At 59.6% G+C, this 22,702-nt stretch overlaps 1 protein-coding gene across 1 annotated transcript; it reads left to right on the top strand.

The window, feature by feature from the left end:
- Nucleotides 1-4,546: 4,546 nt before the first annotated feature.
- COL1A1 (collagen type I alpha 1 chain) lies at nucleotides 4,547-20,448 on the top strand. Its single transcript, XM_080678150.1, has 51 exons — nucleotides 4,547-4,754; nucleotides 6,265-6,459; nucleotides 6,592-6,626; nucleotides 6,728-6,763; nucleotides 6,853-6,954; nucleotides 7,698-7,769; nucleotides 8,019-8,063; nucleotides 8,244-8,297; nucleotides 8,456-8,509; nucleotides 9,014-9,067; nucleotides 9,185-9,238; nucleotides 9,570-9,623; nucleotides 9,711-9,755; nucleotides 9,886-9,939; nucleotides 10,056-10,100; nucleotides 10,276-10,329; nucleotides 10,589-10,687; nucleotides 10,773-10,817; nucleotides 10,915-11,013; nucleotides 11,135-11,188; nucleotides 11,317-11,424; nucleotides 11,503-11,556; nucleotides 11,851-11,949; nucleotides 12,144-12,197; nucleotides 12,287-12,385; nucleotides 12,970-13,023; nucleotides 13,156-13,209; nucleotides 13,316-13,369; nucleotides 13,466-13,519; nucleotides 13,912-13,956; nucleotides 14,049-14,147; nucleotides 14,417-14,524; nucleotides 14,902-15,009; nucleotides 15,188-15,241; nucleotides 15,448-15,501; nucleotides 15,735-15,842; nucleotides 15,932-15,985; nucleotides 16,089-16,142; nucleotides 16,285-16,446; nucleotides 16,532-16,639; nucleotides 16,807-16,914; nucleotides 17,026-17,079; nucleotides 17,195-17,302; nucleotides 17,717-17,770; nucleotides 17,883-17,990; nucleotides 18,308-18,361; nucleotides 18,653-18,760; nucleotides 18,852-19,134; nucleotides 19,253-19,443; nucleotides 19,717-19,959; nucleotides 20,077-20,448. Exons 1-51 carry the CDS (start codon nucleotides 4,664-4,666, stop codon nucleotides 20,221-20,223), a joined length of 4,383 nt encoding a protein of 1,460 aa, XP_080534276.1. The 5' UTR covers nucleotides 4,547-4,663; the 3' UTR covers nucleotides 20,224-20,448.
- The last annotated feature ends 2,254 nt before the right edge of the window (nucleotides 20,449-22,702 follow it).

The raw sequence follows: 22,702 nt of genomic DNA, 5'->3' as shown, positions 1-22,702 counted from the left end.
TGCGTAGATGAGGACCCTGACAGGTCCCTGCCCTGTAGCTCACGTTCCAGCAGGGAAGATGGGCGTTGGCCCCTTGCTTGTGATCAGCACAGAGTGGAAGAGAGGACTTGGGGCCCCCCAAGCCTGACAACGTCCCCATCCAGCCCGTTATTCTCAGCTGAGACCGGCTGGGACCTGGTGGGGTGGCTGGAGTTGGGCCTAGGGAGCAGAATTAGGAGTATGGTCCTAGTGTCACCTACGGCCCATGCCCCAGCCCTTTCCTCCCAGTTCATCCCAGCGCTTTCCCTGGTTCTCCTGCCCCCAAACGTTCCCCTCTCGAGCTGGGAGGGACCATAATTGGGGCAGGATGTGCCACAGCTAGAAAGGAAGCCTTCTCTCCAAGATCCTGGGCCCAGGGCTTGCTCTAGAAGAGAATGAGGTGGAGGCTGGGCCTGGGTACAGGCATTTGAGGCTCAGATGACCTGGGAAGAAAAGAAAAGAGGGAGGAAAGGCAATAAAAAAAATAAAAATAAAAAGGCAACTGGAGCTCATAAAAAAGCTCCAGAGAGTGGAAGGATTTAAAAGAAGCCGAGTCCCACTGAGAGAAAGTGGAGGGAGGCAGAGGACAGAAAGGCAGACAGGAGTGGGAGTGGGGAGAGTGAAAGAGAAAAAGGGAGCCCTGACTGGTTTGGCTCAGTGGATAGAGCGTCGGCCTGCGGACTGAAGGGTCCCCGGTTCGATTCCGGTCAAGGGCATGTGCCTTGGTTGCGGGCACATCCCCAGTGGGGGGTGTGCAGGAGGCGGCTGATCGATGTTCCTCTCTCATCGATGCTTCTCTCTATCCCTCTCCCTTTCTCTCTGTAAAAATCAATAAAATATATATTTTAAAAAAAAAAGAAAGAAAGAGAAAAAGGGAAGGAGGAAGGGACGGAGAATGAGGTATCTACGCTCCTCCCCTTCACAGCTAAACTCCTCCTCCGAGTTGTCCACTCTGACCCCATTTCCAGGTCTCCCACTCACTCCTCAGCCCACTCCTGTCTGGCTTCCTCGCCCATCCATCCACAGCAGCTCACATTTAGCTGCCATGTTGCTACATCCAGTGAGCATTTTCCTCATCATAGGAATTCTCTCTGCAGCATATAACTGTCCCTCCTTCTTCCCTCTGCCTACGTGACACCCACCACCCCTCTCCTACTTTTCCTATTCTTGTTCGGTTTCCTGTGTGGGTTCCTCCTCCCCTTCCCAACCCTAACACTCAACACGGCCAGACTTAATCCATCACCTTCCCTCTAAACCTGGAAAGGATGAGAGTCAGAGGGACATCTCAGGAGGCCAACGGACTCGGGTGGAGCGGAGGCATAGAAAAGCCAAGCTGTGCCTGGAAGCTAAGGAACTTAGCAGAGGACCAAAGGGCCTGATGGTGCGATGCTGAGGAAGGGAAGGAAGAGAGGAGCCCACCCATTTGGGGTCTGCCCCCGGACTCTCTCTCAACAGGACAGGTGCAGGGCTCCATGATGAGGGTGTATGAAGACCAAGGTCTTCACTGTAGTCTCACTCTTAGACCCTCCCCTTCTCTCTCCTCATCCCCTCCCACCCCTAGGGACCCTTTCTCTATCCCCAGTGGCGGGAGGGGGGCAGGGTGGGCGTTCTGGAGGGATGCTCAAACAGGGAGGGAGGGCAACAGAACCTCGGGAACCAGGTGCAGCAACACCTGGGCTGCCTCTTCTCCCTGTCCCACACCACGGAGTCCAAGCTGGGGGCTTGAGGGGCTCCAGAGGGATGGGGAGTTGGGACACAGGCCTGCCCCCCACCTTGTAGAGAGAGGGCACTTGGGGAAATTTGGAGAGAGAGTGAATTCAGAGCTCAGCATTTTCCTCTTTCTGTTTTTCTTCTTGAGGAATTTTTTTTCCCCTAAGTGCTGATGACTTTACCATTTCTTGGACGTGGGGGAAGGAGACGTTGGCTTTTGCTCCCCCCACTCCAAATGCCGGACAAAGTCTTACATTCCACAAGAAGCCAGAGCTTCAGAGTTTCCTAAAGATGAGGTGGCGTCTCCTCCCCTCTCCAGCCCCGGTTCCCTCCCCCTTCCCTCTCCCCAGTCTCAAGCCCTCAGTCCTGGCCAAGGAGGCCCAGCCAGGCTGGGAGGAGACCCCAAGCACATTCTTCCTCTCGCTGTCATGCTGCAGAAATTAAAGACACATCTTCGGGCTGGGCACCCGCCAAGCGTTTCAAGTCAAAAAGTGGCAGAGAAGGCCCTGGGCCTCAGCTCTGTGCCACGTGTAAAGGATGCTCAGAAACCCTCTGCCTGGAGCCCCTGGGATGGGAGTCTGACATTGGACAGTGAGGCAGTGGCTGTCACATGCACCCACACCCCCAGGGGTCCCTGAACACTCTTCAGAACTCCAGGCCCACAATGTAGCAACTTCCAAGCCACATCTCTGAGGCTTCATCTTTTTTTAAGGGGGGTGGAGAGGGTGGGAGAGCCTGGACAGGGAGCACGTGGGGAGGGGGCTGTAGGCCCCAGTCCTCCTGGCTGAGAAAACTCAGCAAGCAGGGAGGTGGCCAGGTAACACCAGCTCTCACCCCAAGCCTGTGACACCCTGCCCAGATGACCAATCTAAAGGGTCGACCTTTCGGAGGAACGAGACCCTTCACGCTCTGTTGGGGGGCACCCCTTGTCCACATCCCACACTGGAGGTTAAAGGAACTGCCATCTCAGCACCTCAGCCCCTGGTCCTGCCCTGTAGTCGCTGGCACTAGGCGGGGGCAGATCCTGGGCCACAAGCTGGTGCCACATGGTGGGGATAATTGATGAAGGCCCAGCCCTCCATCGCTGTCTCCAGCCTGCCTCGCTGGAAACTCTATATTTTCCCTTTAATTATAGCCCCTGCAGTCCCCTCCACAGCCCCACCCGCACCGCTCATCCTGGCTGCCCACGGCCTACGTGGCTCCCTCCCCTTCCCTTCCCTTGGTCTTTTTTCCCCTTTGCCTTCGTTGCACAAAACCAGCTGGGGGAGGGCGTGGAAAGGGGCGGAGGGGGGGAGCAAAGGAATCTTGGATGGTTTGGGGGAGGAGGGACTCCCCGCTTCCACGTTTGCAGCTCTGGAGCGATGGGGGCGGGGAGCTCTGCGGAAGGGATTGGAATTGATGGACATTGCAAAGGGACCCCCATTGCCTTCGCTTGGGCCCACAGATTTTGGCAGGACCAGGGCCTGGATAGGGTTGGGGTTGGGATGGAACACTGTTGGGAGGTTGGGATATGGAGAAGAAAGGACACTGTCTTCCAGAGGTATCTCCCCCAAATATAACCTGTTGTTCTTGGGGTCCCCACATCCTCTCGGGGTGCCCAGATGATTCTCTCCTGGTGCGAGAGGAAGAGAGCAATGCCCTAGGTTTTCAGGAAAGAAGTTGGACATGGGAAACAGCCTCTAAAATGAGGTTACTCACCCTCCCCTGCAATTTCATCCCAAACCCCCAAATACAAGTCTCCCCCAGACTCCCAAATTCTCCCACATGCCCCCAATCCTCAGTCCAGGTACAACCAGAGACAGGACTCCATGCAGCTCCCACAGGAGCGCCCTGTCTCTAGTGAAGTGGCCTCCCCGCTGTTTTCTCTCCTGCTTCCCTGCCACAGCAGACCCTAACCCAGGACGCTTTTCTAAGCCACCAGTTGTCACAGCCTTCCCCAGTGTAAACTCACCCCCTGGGGCGGAAGGGTCCTAGCAATTGCCCACCCAAACCGTGTTGCCCCATCACTCAACACCAAAGCTTCCTTCTGGAGAGACCACGAAGTCCAATTTCTCACCCAGGGCCTGGGCCTCCCCACCCCATCTCTCTCAGCCATGCCTGGGGTCTGGGAGCGCTCTTGAGTCTGGGAGCTGCGGGCATAGTAGAAGAATCGACATCCTCAAAAAACCCCTCTCACCAGCATCCCTCCAAGTATCTGATTCTTAATGTCTATGAAGGCATCTCTAACTTGTTCCCCAAGTATTCCTAAGCTCCATACCCAAGCCACACCAGAAGACACCCCTAAACAGGCACATCTTTTTAATTCCCTGGTTCTCCTGTTTTAGAGGGGTCCCAGCTGGCATCTTCATATCCATCCCTCCACTCTTGCCCAAGGCTGTCAGGAGGGTGCGTGAGGCATGGCCAGGAGAACCCTCTCCCAATCACCCCCAATCCTTCCACCTTTGGAAGGCTCCCCACCCTGCTCTCCAATTCCAGTTCTTCCAGATTGGGGGTCCCAGGAAGAAAGCGGGAGGGGTACCCCTGCCCACTCTTTAGCCTACACTATATTGAGGACCTAGCCGCACCCCAGCAGTAGCATCTCTGGCCCAGGCTGGCCTGGGGGGCTGGGGAGGCAAAGCTGCAAAGGGGGGAGATGTGCGTGGACTCCCCTTCTCTTCCCTCCTCCTCCTCCTCTCCGTTCCAACTCCCAAATTGGGGGCCGGGCCAGGCAGCTGTGATTGGCTGGGGGACGGGCGGCCGGCTCCCCCTCTCCTAGGGGCCGGGTTCCTCCCCACTCGCCATCGGGATGGTATAAAAGGGGCCCGGGCCACTGGTCGGAGCAGACGGGAGTTTCTCCTCGGGGTCGGAGCAGGAGGCACGCGGACTGTGAGGCCACGCATGAGCGGACGCTAACCCCACCCCAGCCGCAAAGAGTCTACATGTCTAGGGTCTAGACATGTTCAGCTTTGTGGACCTCCGGCTCCTGCTCCTCTTAGCGGCCACCGCCCTCCTGACGCACGGCCAAGAGGAGGGCCAAGAAGAAGACAGTAAGTCCCAAACTTTGGAGAGTCCGGGGCTACTTGGTGTCGCAACCTGCGTCCGGTCCGGGGAGTCCGCCACTTAAACGGAGACTCGGGGTGCTCCGGGGACTCGGTGATGGAAGGGAGATGCTGATGGCGCTTCTTTGGCACCCTGGGAGGGAAGGGAACGCACCCTGGGTGGGGAGGGTGGAGATGAACGCCCTCGGGAGCGGGAGTGGAGGATGGAGCGCTACTTGAGTTAGTGCAGGCTGGAACCCTCTCTGAGCGCGCACAGTGGAGTACCACCGGGGGAAAGGGGGTCTGAGCGCGGGGCGCGGGGCAAGTACGTCGAAGATGGGATGGGGGCGCCGAGCTAGGCATTTGGAGCCCAAGATGTAAAAACCATCAGGAAGGCTGTGGGATGATTCATAAGGAAAGATTGTTTGCCCTCTGCAGGCTAGACAGTGTTGCTGGGGCCGCGGGGGTGCTGGGCCGAGGGGGGAGGGGGCGCAGAGAGTGGGCGGGTTGGAGGATGAGAAACTTTGGAGAGGACTGGGCAGGGCGGGGGTCCTTGCGCCCTCTGCTGATCAATATTGAGAACCGTTCCTCCCTGTCCCGCGCTTCCCCGCGCAGGAGCTGGAGCAGGAAGTGGGGGTTATTGCGGAGTGTGAACCCCACCTCTAGACCTAGAAAATAAACTGGACGTGGAGTGGCCCCTGACTCTAAAAGAGGTGTCCAATCCAGGGAAATTGTTTAGTGTTGCCCGCCACCTAGTGGCTGTCTGGGTAGGCGCTTGTGCGGTGGCCTGGTTAACTACCTTACTACTTGCGGACTTTTTGGTTCTTTGGCTACGGAGTGACCCAGAGGCACTGGCTGGCTTTGGGAAACGGGGGTTGTCCCAGAGAGAAGATTTTTGATATGTCTGGGCTCTGGAGGTTAGGGCGTATCCAACTTTGGGGGTATATTTCAAGTCTCTGGGCGGGACCCCACGCAAACCAGCCCCGCCCCATCCTCGTAGCCCCTCCCACGCCTTCCCACCTGCCTGGGGAATCGGGAGGAATGGGGGCTGGACCTCCCATCTCTCCTCCCACCCCCTCCTCCTCCGGTCGCCATCCAGACCACTCCCCACAAGCCTGCCCTCTGGATGGGGCCCCTCCTGTTCCCTCTCTCCTCCCGCTCCCCTCACCGCCCCCCAACCCAATGGCTTTTTATTTCACTTGGCCTCAGCACCAATGAGCTGAGGTTGGAGTTGGAAGCAGCCCCCGCCTAAAGCTTTGTTTAAATTCCTGAGAACTGGAAAGAGTTATAGCCGCTCTGGCGAGGCGCCTCGGCGCTGTCACTGGCGCTGATGAGGAGCAGATGAGCTTATGAGCTTTTAAGGATTTGGGGAGAGGAGGAGGGGGAGGAGGAGGCGGGAAATGGAAAATCTAAATATGTCTCTGAGACGGAGGGGACGGCGGGGAGGGCTGGGATCCCTGGAGCTCTGCGGTGCGGGCTCGGGCGCCGCTGACAGCCCCGCGTTCCCCTCTCGCCGCAGTCCCACCAGTCACCTGCGTACAGAACGGCATCCGGTACCACGACCGAGAAGTATGGAAACCCGAGGTCTGTCAGATCTGCGTCTGCGACAATGGCAACGTGTTGTGCGATGACGTGATCTGCGAGGACACCAAGAACTGCCCCGGCGCCGTAGCCCCCCCGGGCGAGTGCTGCCCGGTCTGCCCCGACGGCGAGGGTATGGCTCCTCTGGGCCTGGGGCTGGGGCTGGGGAGGACGGGGCAGCGGCCCCAGCCCGAGCCTTGGAGGGCTTTGCGGCCGGTGCACCCGAGCAAACCCTGCCTCTAACCCGCGTTTCTTCTCCCCCTAGTGTCGCCTACGGATCTAGAAACCGCAGGAGTCGAGGTAATCCTCTGCCCTCGACTTGTGCCACCCCTCCCCTGGCTCCCCACGGCCCGCCCTTCTCTAACCCCGGTTCTTTTGTTTCTTCTCTCCCAACCCCAAAGGGACCCAAAGGAGACACCGGCCCCCGAGGCCCCAGGGTAAGAAGCGAGGCGCTCTGGGCTGTGGAGGGCTGCAGGTGGGCGTGGCTCCTGGCCTGTGCTCACCCGCCTGCCCTCTCCCGCTCCAGGGACCCGCAGGCCCCCCTGGCCGAGATGGCATCCCTGGACAGCCTGGTCTTCCCGGACCCCCCGGGCCCCCTGGACCTCCTGGACCCCCTGGCCTCGGAGGAGTAAGTGGCGAGTGCTCCTCTCCTCCCTCCCCACCCCCGGTTTTTGGTTTTGTTTTGGCAGATGGCATTCTTTATATTTTGAAATAATTTCGAACTTAAAAGAAAAGCTTCCAGAAGAGTGCCAAGAACTCTCATATACCCTTCTCAGCGTGTCCCATTTGCTTTATCAGTCTCTGTCTATATATACATATAATTATGGTTCTTTTTCTTTCTGGACTGTTGGTTTGGGAGTAAGCTGCTGGTAGTATGTCCCTAAGAACATTCTCTTAAAGGCCCACTGCACAATGATTACATTTTGGAAATTTAACATTGATAGAATATACAGTATACTTAATACACGGTCCCTATTCAAATTTCACCAATGTCCTATTCTATAGCATTATTTTTTTCCAATTCCAGGATCCAATCCAGGATCATGAATTACATTTCATTGTTATGTCTCTTTAATTTTCCTTTCATCTGAAATGTTACTCAAGTTTTTTTTCTGTGTGTGTGTCTTTCATGACACTGAGGTTTTTTGAAGAGCCCATTTGTTTGGTAAACTGTCCCTCAGTTTGGGTTGGTCGGCTGTGTCTTCATGACCAGATTCTGCGGATGCATTTTTGGCAGGACTATCTCACACGTGATGTTGTCCTGCTTCGTACGACCCATCAGGAGGCACATGATGTCCGTTTGTCTCCTGCCTTTCAACTCCCTGTCCCGACCCCACTTTCTCATACACTCTCTTGTTTTTTTTCCCCTAGAACTTTGCTCCCCAAATGTCTTACGGCTATGACGAGAAATCAGGTGGAGGAGTTTCCGTGCCCGGTCCCATGGTGAGCCACCAGGGGGAGTAGAGATGACAGAAGAGCCGATGGGGATCTACACAAGATGGGCCAGTGATGGCATATGGGGGTGACAGAGATAACCTAGGTCAAGATGACCACTGGGACCTCAGAGTCCAGAGAGGATGCAAGGCAACTGGGTGGTCCCAAGAGGAACCCATGGGAGATAGCAAGACTACACCCTTGTGGCACCTTCCCACAGCGATGTCATTAGGGCCTCCTTTTCTTCTTCTTCTGTAGGGTCCTTCTGGTCCTCGTGGTCTCCCTGGCCCCCCTGGCTCACCTGTGAGTATCCAGGGTATCTTCATACACCATCTTGAGCTTTGGGCTTTTAGCGGGAGGATTGGGATGAAGGATTGGGATCTCTGGAGGATTGGGGTGAAGGATTGGGATCTCTTGGTGAGATGGGAAAAGGTTGGCCGGGACCTGCTCTTCTGACCCCACCCCTCTCTCCTTGTCCTCCAGGGTCCCCAAGGTTTCCAAGGCCCTCCTGGCGAGCCTGGCGAGCCTGGAGCTTCAGTAAGTGCCCCCTCCCCAACTTGTACTCTGTGTACAAATACACCTCCCTCTGCACATACATGGATTCTCCATTCCCATCTGGAGTCTTCCTTACCTCCTTTCCCTTCCTTCTTCCTTATCCTGGTAATTCTAACCTCCTCTCCTCCTGTCTCCTCTAGGGTCCCATGGGTCCCCGTGGTCCTCCTGGCCCACCTGGCAAGAACGGAGATGATGTAAGTAGCCACCATGAGGAGACACCATCTGGCCCTTACTGCCTCTCTGAGCCAGGGCCCTCTAAGCCCCGCCCAGTGCCCCACCGCCTTTGGGGGTAATACCCAGAGAAAAGGGGGAAAGTTCGCCCTAATGCACAGGACTGCCCTTCAACAATGATCTCCACCCTTTGTGGAATGTTTCTCCATTCTCTTCACTGTAAGCAAATCCCACCCCTGCCCCTCAGGGCAAGTGACTTCCTTAAGCTTCATTATTCTGGGCACCTCACGTCTGCTTTCCATATGATGAGATTAAAATGCTGGTGACAGAAATAAACAGAAATTCCTTTGGAGGGAATTAAAATTCACCAGACAAGGGTTTCATGGTAGATTTAAATTGCACTCTAAATTCAAAGATAAGGCTCTGCGCCCCTAAGCCTGACCTTCAACAACCCCAAGAAGATTCAGACCCTCCACACGTTCCCAGCCCAGGGACGTGGACACGAAGGCCTTCTCTCTCCCTCTCAGGGTGAAGCTGGAAAGCCTGGTCGTCCTGGCGAGCGTGGGCCTCCTGGACCTCAGGTGAGCAAGACAGTGTGGCCAGCCCCCAGCTCTTCTGTATTGGAGCTTCATTTGGGCTCTGTGCCCAGAGTGATGGTGTCTTCTAATGGCCCTGCCTTTCTTTTCTTTTCCTGCCAGGGTGCTCGGGGATTGCCCGGAACAGCTGGTCTCCCTGGAATGAAGGGACACAGAGTGAGTCCCCTATGAGTCATCTTAAGCTCCCAAAGTCCCAGCGTCCCACCATTCCAACCCCTTCCCCCAAGGTCCCTGGTGTGTGTCATGGTGGGAGGCAGCTACAGAAGTCCCAAGGGACGGAGCGTAGACCTCCAAAAACTTACATCCATTGGGAAAGACATTCTGATAAGGGGATTGGATGAGATCTTGGGCCAGTTGGGCTGAGTCTAGCTCAGAGACAGGGTAATGTCTGTGGTGAGCTCCTGAGGCTCCTTCTCAGGTCTGGGAGGGTGTCACGGTGACCCTCCCCCTCCACAGAGTCTTACCTGCTCCCTCCTTTCTATCTTAGGGTTTCAGTGGTTTGGATGGTGCCAAGGGAGATGCTGGTCCTGCTGGTCCCAAGGTAAGAGGCTGTCTGAATGTCCTGGTCCTCCACCTCCCGCCCAGTCCCACCCTGAACAAATGCCTAATTCTGTTCTCTGCTCCATAGGGTGAGCCTGGTAGCCCTGGTGAAAATGGAGTTCCTGGTCAGATGGTGAGTGTGTCCAGTTCTAGAAGGAAGAGAGGGAGCAGGGTGCATGGGGCACAATGGGAGCTTGAGGGAAATGGGTGTGCCTTCCATCTCACTTGGTTTTTCTTGTTTTTTTTTTTGTTGTTGTTGCCAGGGCCCCCGTGGTCTGCCTGGTGAGAGAGGTCGCCCTGGAGCCCCTGGCCCTGCTGTAAGTACTCCTGGTCCCTTGGGGGGTCCCTGGGCTCTGGAAGGAGTCCCCCAGGAGTTACAAGGACCGGCCAAATGCTCAGTGGATGTAACTAAGGCTTCCTCCCTCTCCCACAGGGTGCTCGTGGAAATGATGGTGCTACTGGTGCTGCTGGACCCCCTGTAAGTGTGGCCTCTAGACCTCAATGCCTGGGAGTGGGCAGGGTCTCAGTGTGAGCTTTTGGGGATAACACTGGAGATGGGCCATGCTGGTCTGAACCCCAAGACCTCTTCTGTCCCAGGGCGTGACTTGCAGCTGCCACTTTCCTTCTTGCTAACATCTCCTTTTCATTCACAGGGTCCCACTGGTCCTGCTGGTCCTCCTGGATTCCCTGGTGCTGTTGGTGCTAAGGTGAGACCCCTGCCCTCCTCTGAGCATAGCTCCCATGGGCCAAGGTGTCTCCTTGCTCCCCAGACCAGAGGGACCCAGAGTGGCAAGACAGAAGTCCATTCCCCAACACCTTTGTCCTGGGGTCCCTTTCTCTGATCTTGGAGTCCTGACTCTTGGTCTCCTGTCCCTACCCTTCACCGTCCCACCCCCAACCCCCACCTTCCAAAGGTGAGGTTGGGCTGCCAGGGTGGCTCCTGACATGTCTTTTCTTCCCATCCAGGGTGAAGCTGGTCCCCAAGGATCCCGAGGCTCTGAAGGTCCCCAGGGTGTGCGTGGTGAACCCGGCCCCCCTGGCCCTGCTGGTGCTGCTGGCCCTGCTGTAAGTATTGCTTCCTCAGTGCCCCGTGCCCCTCCCCAACACATAGTCCCTGCCTGTCACTCACCCACCTCTTTCTGTGCCACAGGGAAACCCTGGTGCTGATGGACAGCCTGGTGCTAAAGGTGCCAACGTAAGTGTCCTGCAGGTTTCAGAGCTGCCCCTGGTGCCCACCTCCCACCTGCCCTGTGCCCTTCACTGGTAGACTCAACTTGTTCTGCCCCCTACAGGGCGCTCCTGGAATTGCTGGTGCTCCTGGCTTCCCTGGTGCCCGAGGCCCCTCTGGACCCCAGGGCCCCAGCGGTGCCCCTGGCCCCAAGGGTAACAGCGTAAGTACTGCTCTCTTACTTCCGCCCCATTCTGCACTGGCTCCAGTGTGACCTTGTCTGGGGGTCAAGGCCAACTGAGCCCCCCAACTATTGGCTCATCCTGTTCTCTTCCCCCACACAGGGTGAACCTGGTGCTCCCGGGAACAAAGGAGACACTGGCGCCAAGGGAGAGCCCGTAAGTCCCCCTGCAGCTCAGCCCGTCCGCCTGGGAGGAGATCCAGGGAGGCAGCCTCAGCCAGCTGGGGAGCAGGCACCCGGAGGGCCCCTCACCACAGGCTGTCCCCTCCTCTCTGCTGTCTCCAGGGCCCCACTGGTATTCAAGGACCCCCTGGCCCTGCTGGAGAGGAAGGAAAGCGAGGAGCCCGAGGTGAACCCGGACCTGCGGGCCTGCCCGGACCCCCTGGCGAGCGTGTAAGAGCCCCCTTCTCTGTCCCCAGTGCCAGCCCGGCGCCCCATGTCTGAGCTCACTGACCTCCTCTCCTCCTGCAGGGTGGACCTGGTAGCCGTGGCTTCCCTGGCGCAGATGGCGTTGCTGGTCCCAAGGTAACCTCTCTTCGTGGCTGGAGGCTGACCCTACTGCTCCCTGCCCTTTACTCCCTTTTTCAGATGTAGTCCCCCCCGCCCGCCCCCCACCCCCCACACACACACACGCTGCCCAGCCCTTGTGCCCCATGCTGTGGCTACAGGCTTCTCTCTCCACACTTGGCCTCACCTTGGCCTTCCCGCCTCCAACAATGCCCCTCAAAGCCCCCACCTCCCTGGGAGGAAGAAGATGCTGGCCCCTGGGAAAGAGGCCTGGGCCTGAGACCCTAACTGTTCCTGTGACCCCTTAACCAGGGCCCCGCTGGTGAACGTGGCTCTCCTGGCCCTGCTGGCCCCAAAGGCTCTCCTGGTGAAGCTGGTCGCCCCGGTGAAGCTGGTCTGCCTGGTGCCAAGGTGAGACCCCAGCCCTCTGCCCAGCTGGGCCCGGACTCTGCCTGTCCTGTATTGGCTCTGGGAGGAGGTGCTCTGGAGCAGGACCGCTGACCTGCCACCTGAAGAACCCCCCTCCCCGGCCCCCACTGTCCTCCTCCCCGCTCCTCCGCCACCCCTCGCCCGCAGCCCACTCACACCTCTCTGCTCCCCCTTAGGGTCTGACTGGCAGCCCTGGCAGCCCTGGTCCTGATGGCAAAACTGGCCCCACTGTAAGTATCACTCCCCCGCGGACCCCCTTCCACTCTTCTGACCCCCCACCTCCTGTTCTCACCTCGGCTTTTGTGACTTCCATTCCCAGGGTCCCGCTGGTCAAGATGGCCGCCCCGGACCTCCAGGCCCCCCTGGCGCCCGTGGTCAGGCTGGTGTGATGGGATTCCCTGGACCTAAAGGTGCTGCTGTGAGTATTCAGGGAGGAGCACCTCAGAGCCAGGGACAGGCACACGGGGAGGCGAGGGTCCCGGTGTCTGGGCCCAGCTCGGCCGCTGATGTGCTGTGTGGCCTCAGGCCACTCACTGCCCCTCTCTGGACCTCAGTCTCCCTATTCATAAAATGAAAGGCCTCTCCTGACACCACTACCACAGCTCTATCCCTGGAAATAAATATTGTTGGTATCTGCCCCTCCCCCCCGCCCATACACACACGGGGATGGGATAGTCCCCTTATATAATAGTTACCCCCAAATCTTGGGGGTTCTTTGAGGTTTGAAAGGAGATATCAGAGGAGATGAAAGCCCTTGGCGGCTCAGGTCACCACAGGCACATGATGGGGAGAAGGAAGGGGAGAGGGAGGAGAGATGAGCCGGAAGGGGCATGTGTCCGAGGGAGAGGCTAAGGGACCAGGAAGGCATTTCCCCAGGGCTGGAGCTGGTGGATAAAACAGTCCAAAAAGTCCCTTTAAAAATTCCACCCCAAGTAAACAGGAGGGCCCTGGGGAGCCCTGCTCTCCCATTGCAGCCCCTCAACCACGACTCTTTCCCCCCAGGGAGAACCCGGCAAAGCTGGAGAGCGAGGTGTTCCCGGGCCCCCCGGCGCTGTGGTACGTGTCTTACCCTTCCTCCTCGCTGCCCATCACTAGGGCGCCAGGACCCCCGGCCCCAGGCCCGCCCACCTGCCCCTCTTCCTCCAGCCACCTCACCACCCTGAGTTCTTCTTTGCTCTCCCCCCACAGGGTCCTGCTGGCAAAGACGGAGAAGCTGGAGCTCAGGGAGCCCCTGGCCCTGCTGTAAGTGTCCCTGCAGGGAGGCCTGGGCGGGGCGCAGGGGAGCAGCCGAGGGGAGACACCAGCCGCTCCTCTCCTGGGCCTTTCTGACCACCTTCTCCCCTGACAGGGCCCTGCTGGTGAGAGAGGTGAACAAGGCCCTGCTGGCTCCCCCGGATTCCAGGTGAGGCCTCACAGCTGCCAGGGGGTTGGGAGTTCCCCTTTGTTCTTTTCTGAATTCTAACCCCCTTCTCTCCCCTCCCCCATTTCCCACCTCCAGGGTCTCCCCGGCCCCGCTGGTCCTCCCGGTGAAGCCGGCAAACCCGGTGAACAGGTAAGCGGCCAGCGGCCAGCCAGGCAGGGATGCAGGGAGTACAGAGGGAGGGGCCGGCCTCCTAGCTAACTAGACACTGTCAGCTGGAGGGATAATGGTTAGACACCAGGCAGGACTTCCCACCATGAAGGGAGCAGCACAGAGGGAAGCAGGGAGCTGTCTCTGTGCAGGACGCGCGGCTGCCAGTCTGCATGACTTCTTAGAGATGCTGGGACACTCTGTGACTGTCCTTCCACCCAAAGTTGGGGGCGTAGAGAGTAGAGGGGTGATCCTATAAAGGCCCTGGTCTCTCATCACAGAGCCTGGGCCACCCCCATGGCAGGAGGGCAGGTGCTTTCTAGGGCTGAGGCCCCATGGCCTTTGCTCACTGTCTGTCCCTCTCTCCCCCTCAGGGTGCTCCTGGAGACCTCGGTGCCCCTGGCCCCTCTGGAGCAAGAGTAAGTAAAGCCTCCATCGCTCCCATCCGGATGCCCTGGGCTGGCTGTCTTTGGAGCCGCCATCGTGAGTCCCGCCCTTCCTTTCCTCCTAGGGCGAGAGAGGTTTCCCTGGAGAGCGTGGTGTGCAAGGTCCCCCCGGCCCTGCTGGTCCCCGCGGATCCAACGGTGCCCCTGGCAACGATGGTGCTAAGGTAAGGACAGCACAGGGACCAGGTCTCACCCCTCCTGCAGCAGGGGACACCTGGCTGTGACCAAAGCCAACTAGATGTGAGGGAGGGGTGGGGGAACCCTGCGGGGTGGGGTCAGGTGCAGCCTGAAGTGCTGGCTGTAAGCCTATACTCTGAGCCGGTGCCTGTCTCTGGCCTCGAAACCAAGCCTGGGAGATATTAAGAGGGGCTCAAGGCTATGACCTCATCCTGGAACCCCAGGCCTCACTCCAGTCGTCTTGATTGCCACTTAGGGTGATGCTGGTGCCCCTGGAGCCCCCGGTAGCCAGGGTGCCCCTGGCCTTCAGGGAATGCCTGGTGAACGAGGTGCAGCTGGTCTTCCAGGCCCGAAGGGTGACAGAGTAAGTCCCACCCTGTGTGGTTCCCCTTCTCTGTCTACTCTGGATCCCTCGGCCTCTCTCTCCCCGCCCTGCGATCTTCCCCTCTGGCCTTTTTGCTGATGAATCCTCTATCTGTGGTCCAGGCCCTTCTCTCCCCATGAGTTACCTTGGCAACGAGAGGTGGGGCTTTCTCCTGGATGGGGGAATCCCTTGTTCATCCCTCTACACAAGGCAGGGCCTCTTCCCCTCTGCAAGCACCTTTTCCTCAGAAAAGTTTTGGGTCCTGGGCACAGGGGCAGGGCAGAGCTGGGGGGAGGGGGGGCCCCAGACACCAGCAAGACACACGAGGCCGCCTCCTTGCTCCACGCTGCAAGTCTCAGGCTGTCCCATGTTTTTAGGGCGATGCTGGTCCCAAAGGTGCTGATGGTGCTCCTGGCAAAGATGGCGTCCGAGGTCTGACTGGTCCCATCGGTCCTCCTGGCCCTGCTGGTGCCCCTGGTGACAAGGTGAGGTGGCTGCCTCCTTACCGTCTTCCCTAAGGCACTTTCCCAGCAAGCCTGGGCGTGGCTCTGAGTGGACAACCTGAAGGCGGGGAATCTGAAGGACGGGAGGCTCTGCTGGGGTCGTCTGCCAGGAGTACGCAGGGAGGACCCTGACCCTGAGCCTCCTGTCCCTCCCTCTCAGGGTGAAACTGGTCCTAGCGGCCCTGCTGGTCCCACTGGAGCCCGTGGCGCCCCCGTAAGTACAGAACGAATGCCTCGTCCGTGGCCCTTCTCTCCCTCCACACTGCCCCCAGCCCTTCCTATCCCTCCCCCACCTTTGCTGTCATCCCTGGCCCCTGGACAATGCTCCTGAGGGCCCCTCCTCCTCGCCTGTCCCTCCAGCACACCCTCCCGCCTCCCCCACGCCAGGGCATCTCTCCAGTTTGCCTCCTTTTCTTCTAGGGAGACCGTGGTGAGCCTGGTCCCCCTGGCCCTGCTGGCTTCGCTGGCCCCCCTGTGAGTATCAAGGCCCCCTTCATTTTTTATCACCAACTGGGACCGGGGACCTTGGGGGACTGGATGAAGATAGAAGCATCGTCCTGAGTCGGGAGGAGGAAGGGGCTGGGATGTCTCCCATTCAAGCATCTTCCTGCCTGGAGTTGCTGCCCCAGCCCCGCAACTGACTTGTTACACTGACACCTCCCTCCCCTCTACTCACCAACTCCCTCCTCCTCCTCCTCCTCCTCCAGGGTGCTGATGGCCAACCTGGTGCTAAAGGCGAACCCGGTGATGCTGGTGCTAAAGGCGATGCTGGTCCCGCTGGCCCTGCTGGCCCCGCCGGCCCCCCTGGCCCCATTGTGAGTATCTCGCCCTCGGCCCCGAGCTGCCAGCAGGCCTGGACCCCCCCGGGCTGGCCCAGCCTTGACGCCTCCGTGCTCTCCTCCAGGGTAACGTTGGTGCTCCTGGACCCAAAGGCGCCCGCGGCAGTGCTGGTCCCCCTGTGAGTAGCTCATTCCGTGTGTCTGCTGGGCTCCCGGGCTCTGGGCGGCTGGGCCAGGTGAGGGTGCTCTTCTCCTCCTGACTTCTCTGTCCTCTCCCGCTAGGGTGCTACTGGTTTCCCTGGTGCTGCTGGCCGCGTCGGTCCCCCCGGCCCCTCTGTGAGTATCCCCGGTGGAGTCTCCATTGCTGGGAGGGGCGGGGCTGGGGCACAGGCTGTCAGGAGCGTCCCGGGCCTGACAGAGGCCTCAGTGATGCTCTGGAACCCGGTGGAATCTGACAGCCCCTCTTCTCCTCGTCCAGGGAAATGCTGGAGCCCCTGGCCCTCCCGGCCCTGCTGGCAAAGAAGGCGGCAAAGGCCCCCGTGGTGAGACCGGCCCCGCTGGACGTCCCGGTGAAGTTGGTCCCCCCGGCCCCCCTGGCCCCGCTGGCGAGAAAGGATCCCCTGGCTCTGATGGACCTGCTGTAAGGGCGAGCTCCGGAGGGGTCTGGGGTGGGAGAGTGGCCCCTGGCCACGGCAGGGCCCCTCACCACTGTCTGCCTCCCACAGGGCTCTCCCGGAACCCCTGGACCTCAAGGCATTGCTGGACAGCGTGGTGTGGTCGGCCTGCCCGGTCAGCGAGGAGAACGAGGCTTCCCCGGTCTTCCTGGCCCCTCTGTGAGTGCCCCCTCACCTTGGGGGACCCGAGAGGAACTGTCATAAGACTCAGAGGGTGCAGGATGGGGGGGGGGGGCGTGGAGCCAGCAAAGACTAATGTGCTAGCTGACCAGGGGACTCTCAGGACTCCCTCCCCATCTCTGGCCTGACTCTTCCTTCCACCTAAGGGTGAACCTGGCAAACAAGGTCCTTCTGGCTCCAGTGGCGAACGTGGCCCCCCTGGTCCCATGGGCCCCCCTGGATTGGCTGGACCCCCTGGCGAGTCTGGACGTGAGGTAAGCAGTCGCCAACCCTGTGCAATGCCAGTGCCCTCGCAGGGCCACTGGGGCCTTGGCCTGAGCCTCCCTCCCCCCGGCTGATGCCGACCTCCCTCCCTCTCCCTGCAGGGATCTCCTGGTGCTGAGGGCTCCCCCGGACGAGATGGATCTCCTGGCCCCAAGGTGAGGAGACGGCTGCGCCCCCCACCCCCGGGCCACAGCTGCGTCTGCTGCTCCCCTGGCCCCACTGGGCCCCTTCATCTGGGGCTGACCGGCCTCTACTCCTCTCCCCTCCCAGGGTGACCGTGGTGAGACCGGCCCTGCTGGACCCCCGGGTGCTCCTGGCGCTCCTGGTGCCCCTGGCCCAGTCGGCCCTGCTGGCAAGAGTGGCGACCGTGGTGAGACTGTAAGTAACTGGGCTCCCTCCGGCTGCTCTGGGTCAGGCCGGGGACTCCCCGGGGTGCTAGGGTCCTGCAGGCGGACATCTGACCTCAGCCAGGCGGGGGGAGGACTGGAGGTCTTGCAAGGTGGCCAGGCCCTTGGCTCCCCTGAAACCAGAGCCACAGCTCAGCCTCGAGGCCCCTCTCCCCACAGTCCCCATCTCCCCCGAGGATGGAGTTATACCCAGTTAATTGCCCAGCTTACACGAAGCCTGAATTCCATAGTTTCATCTGGAGCTTAGGAGAGCGGGGCAAAGTGGGGAAGGATGTGAGGAACGAGGGATCTGGCCAAGGAGTGGTTTCAGCAGCAGCTCGTGCTGGGCCAGCCCTCCGCCGGGGCCTCCCTGGCCGGGATCTAACGCTCTCTCTGCTCTCCCCAGGGTCCTGCTGGTCCTGCTGGCCCCATCGGCCCCGCTGGTGCCCGTGGCCCCACTGTAAGTCCTGCCCTGGCCCTCGTGTCCCCAGAACCCTGTCCAGGTGTGGACAGCACCCCACTCAGTGCTAACGGACCTCCCTCCTGACATCCTGTCTCCTCCACTCTTCTAGGGACCCCAAGGCCCCCGTGGTGACAAGGGTGAGACAGGCGAACAGGGCGACAGAGGCATCAAGGGTCACCGTGGTTTCTCCGGCCTCCAGGGTCCCCCTGGCCCTCCTGTGAGTACCTCCCCCAGCCTCAGCTGCCATCGAGTCTTCTCTTACCCTCTCCCCAGGCCTCGCTGTGTGACGGGGGTGGGAGGGGGCGCACTTTGGCTCAGTTTCCCCCTCTGGGTAGTCATTCTCACTTCTCCCTAGTGATGACGGGGATCGGAGATATATGGGCGTTTCCAAGGCGCTTCTGAGAGGGCGAAGGGTGATAAAGAAGGCCTGTGGGAGGGCTCTCAGCCCGCAGACTCCCTGAATGATGGGGGTGGGGCAGGATGCTGGCCGCACTTGACCCACAACGGCCTGAATCGCCTTTGCGTCTCCTTCAGGGCTCTCCTGGTGAGCAAGGTCCCTCTGGAGCTTCTGGTCCCGCTGGTCCCCGTGTAAGTCTCGCCTTCCATTTCCTCTTCTTGGGCCCCAAGTCCAGGTTCACGTCAGGGCCCTTTGCCTGGGACACAGGTGCTCCTCACCTCTCGGGAGAAGGGTCCAGAGACAGGGGTTGGGGGAAGGGAAGAAAGCCCTAGATCTTCCCCAGCCTTCGGCACCCCCCTCCCGCTCCCTCCTCCCCCAGGTTTCCTGGCCTGGCGGTGGGAATGAGCAATGATGAGCACCAGGTGGGGAGGGTGGCGGGCTGCTTCCTGGCAGACTGTCTTTAACCATCGTCCCCTCTGCAGGGTCCCCCCGGCTCTCCTGGTGCTGCTGGCAAAGATGGTCTCAACGGTCTCGCAGGCCCCATCGGACCCCCTGGTCCCCGTGGCCGCACTGGTGATGCTGGTCCTGTTGTACGTATCTCCCCATCCCGTCTGCTCGTGGCCCTCCAGCCCTGAGGTGCGCACACCCCGGAGAACCCCACTCTCTTCCCTTTCCTTGCAGGGTCCCCCCGGCCCTCCCGGCCCTCCTGGTCCCCCTGGTCCTCCCAGCGGCGGTTTCGACTTCAGCTTCATGCCCCAGCCACCTCAAGAGAAGGCGCACGATGGTGGCCGCTACTACCGGGCCGATGATGCCAATGTGGTCCGTGACCGTGACCTCGAGGTGGACACCACCCTCAAGAGCCTGAGCCAGCAGATCGAGAACATCCGGAGCCCCGAAGGCAGCCGCAAGAACCCCGCCCGCACCTGCCGCGACCTCAAGATGTGCCACTCCGACTGGAAGAGCGGTGAGGACATGCCCGCCCTGTGCCCGTCCTCCTCCTCCTGCCCCGAGGGGCTCCGATGCCCAGGCGCGCCCCGCCTCCCAGGCCTGCCCTGACTCCGCCTCGCCCTGCCCCATCGCAGGAGAATACTGGATTGACCCCAACCAAGGCTGCAACCTGGACGCCATCAAGGTCTTCTGCAACATGGAGACAGGCGAGACCTGCGTGTACCCCACGCAGCCCACCGTGGCCCAGAAGAACTGGTACGTCAGCAAGAACCCCAAGGAGAAGAAGCACGTCTGGTTCGGCGAGAGCATGACCGGCGGATTCCAGGTGCGTGAGCCGAACCCTGGAGCCACTCTCACAAGATGGGCGGCGGGGGGGGGGCGCAGGAGGGGCGTGAGGGAAGGTCCGGGTGCTCTGGGCCTCTGCTGGGTGTGACGGACCGAGCCGGGGGGGAGAAGCCGGGGTCCTGGGCCTGTAAGACTGGCTCAGACAGAGGGTGCCCGTGGGAGGTCACGATGCTCTCCGAGGACTCCAGGGACGGGGCCAGGACTAGAGGCTCCAGGACGGTCGCTCACTCTTCGCCCTCCCTGCCTCTTGCAGTTCGAGTACGGCGGCCAGGACTCCGACCCCGCCGATGTGGCCATCCAGCTGACCTTCCTGCGCCTGATGTCCACCGAGGCCTCCCAGAACCTCACCTACCACTGCAAGAACAGCGTGGCCTACCTGGACCAGCAGACAGGCAACCTCAAGAAGTCCCTGCTCCTCCAGGGCTCCAACGAGATCGAGCTCCGGTCCGAAGGCAACAGCCGCTTCACCTACACTGTCACCTACGACGGCTGCACGGTGAGTCCCCGGGCAGGGCCCCCTCTGGGCCGTGGCTTTCCAGGCAGGCCCTCGTTCTCCCCGCTCCCCCACTCCCACCCGGTGACGCCCCTCTCCCATTGTCTCCCCTTCGCCCAGAGTCACACCGGAGCCTGGGGCAAGACAGTGATCGAATACAAAACCACCAAGACCTCCCGCCTGCCCATCATCGATGTGGCCCCCTTGGACATTGGCGCCCCAGACCAGGAATTCGGCATGAACGTTGGCCCTGTCTGTTTCCTGTAAACTCCCTCCACCCTAACCTGGCTCCCTCCCACCCAACCCCATGGCCCCTGACCTTGGAAACAGACAAACAACCCAAACGGAACCCCCCCAAAAAGTCAAAAATGGGAACCAATTTCACATGGACTTTGGAAAATTTTTTTTTCCTTTGCATTCATCTCTCAAACTTAGTTTTTATCGTTGACCAACTGAACATGACCAAAAACCAAAACCACATTCAACCTTACCAAAAACAAACAAAAAAAGAGAATAAATAAATAACTTTTTAAAAAAGGAAGCTTGGTCCACTTGCTTGAAGACCCATGTGGGGATAAGTCCTTTCTGCCCGTTGGGCTTTATGATACCCCAACGCTGCCCTTTCTGCTCCTTTCTCCATGCCTTCTCGGGGCCTCCCCTCCACTGCTCCCCAAATCTAAGTCTCCCCAAAAGACACAGGAAACCAGGCATTGTCTGCCCAGCAACCAAAGGCAATGCTAAAACACCGAGTGGCCCTCCCTCACCCCGCACCCCCAAGCCCTGGGGGAGCCTGGGGTTCTCAGACTGCCAAAGAAGCTTCACCATCTGGTGTCCCCTGGCCTCAGCAACATTCCCCTCTTCGTCTCTGAGGAGGGCATGCCGGGGGACCACAGGCCCTGCATCGCCTGGTGTGGAGGAAAGTCAGGAGGGGCCACGACAGTGGAATCGTGTCGATGCCCGTGCACCAGGGCTGATGGGAGAGACTGCTCCGCTCCTTGTGTAACTGTGTTGCTAAAAGACTACCTCTCTCTGTGTCACCGGGGCAACCGTGTGGGGGCGGGACGGGGGCAGGATGGAAGGGGCTCCCCATTTTATATCAAAGGTGCTACATCTCTGTGATGGGGTGGGGTGGCGAGGGGATCACTGGTGCTATAGAAGTGGAGACGCCCCCACCCCTACCACCAGGCCAGCAAATGTTCCTTTTTGTTTCAAGTCTTTTGAATTCTTTGGTGTTTTTTTTTCTCATGGATGGAGATGCATGTGAATTTTCTTAAGGTGCTATTTACCACGGGGAGAGAGTGTGCCACTCACTCCTCACCCTCTCTCCCCACCCCCCTGGCTCGGGGCCTCTCTCTCCAGACCTCTCTTCTCTGAAACCCCCTCCTCCTCAGCTCCTCCCATCCTCACACCTCTCTCCTAGTCTGTCCTTCGTCCTCTCTCCTGGGTTTCAGAGCACAAATTTCCCAAAGCACAAAGCAGTTTTCCCCCTGGGGTGGGAGGAAGCAAGAGACTCTGTACCTATTTTGTATGTGTATAATAATTTGAGATGTTTTTAATTATTTTGATTGCTGGAATAAAGCATGTGGAAATGACCCAAACATATGTGCAGTGGCCTCCTAATTTCCTTCCTTGGAGTCGGGGGTGGGGAGGGAGATTTGAGGTGGGGGGTGGGCTCTCCTTCCTTTCCTTGCCCATTTCGTGCCCCCACCCTGCCCTCCGCCTCCTCATCTAGCACCCTCCTTGGTCCCTCTTCTTCCCTGTTACCGTTCATATACCTTAACCCATTTTCTTCCCTTTCTCATGCAAGCTTCCTTACAAGTCTCCCCAAAACCCTCTTCCCCCTTATAGTTCATGCAGGCAACCCACATGTGCAGCAACACACACACACACACACACACACACACACACACCTCCCTCCAGAGCCTCACGCCCACTTTCCCATCAACGCCATCCATTCTGCTGCCCCCTCCACTGCTGTGGGCACCCTGCAGGGTTGAGGGACATGGGAAGGCACTGCTCACGGGACACTGGGTGATGGAGGTGGGACTGGTGAGGGTACCTAGAAGCCCTCAGGAAGGCCTCTCCCTGGGCAAACATGTGGCCCCCTCCCCCTTGCCCTCTCTGAGCTCCTCCAAAGGGCAACAAGCAGCACAGCACATGAGGGGGTGCCTGAGCCTGCGCGGAGGCTGTGAGGAGGCCTGGAGGCCTGCTCACCCTCCGGGACCCCAGGGCAAGGAGCGGGGAGCCTGCCCAGGGCCTGGGAGAACTGCAGTCAAGGCACTTGCAGGATGCCACCTGGAAGGTGACAGGCCCTAACCCTGCTGAGCATGGACTGGATCCCTCTTGGCCTTCAAAGTCCCCAAGACATGAGACCCCCTGGGTGTGGGGTGGCCTGGACAGGCCATTTTGCCTAGCCCCTGCCCCCTGCCTGTTCCTTATCCTTTTAAAACCCTTGCCTCTTACTCCTGCTTCTTTCTCCCCTCGCTTTTCCCTTCCCCTCTGCTGCCCACACCCCTGCCTGCCTGAGACCCGGAGGCCCCCAGCGGGGAGGGAGACAGCAGCGTGCCGTCAGTGGGTGTGGGGCAGGGCTACAGTGTTTGGACAGGTTCAAGCCTCGGATTAACGAGAGGGCACAGTCCTCTCCTGGCCAAGTCCCAGCACAATGATAGCCAACAGCTGTAGCGGTAAGCTTGAACCTGTGGTCCGAACATGTGGCCCCACGTGCCTGCGTGATAGAGTTCAGGTG

This window comes from Plecotus auritus (genome assembly GCF_963455305.1).
Source record: "Plecotus auritus genome assembly, chromosome: 7".
NCBI lineage: Eukaryota > Metazoa > Chordata > Mammalia > Chiroptera > Vespertilionidae > Plecotus > Plecotus auritus.
The sequence above is the reverse complement of the archived record's forward strand: the minus strand, read 5'-3'. Positions and strand labels throughout refer to the sequence as shown.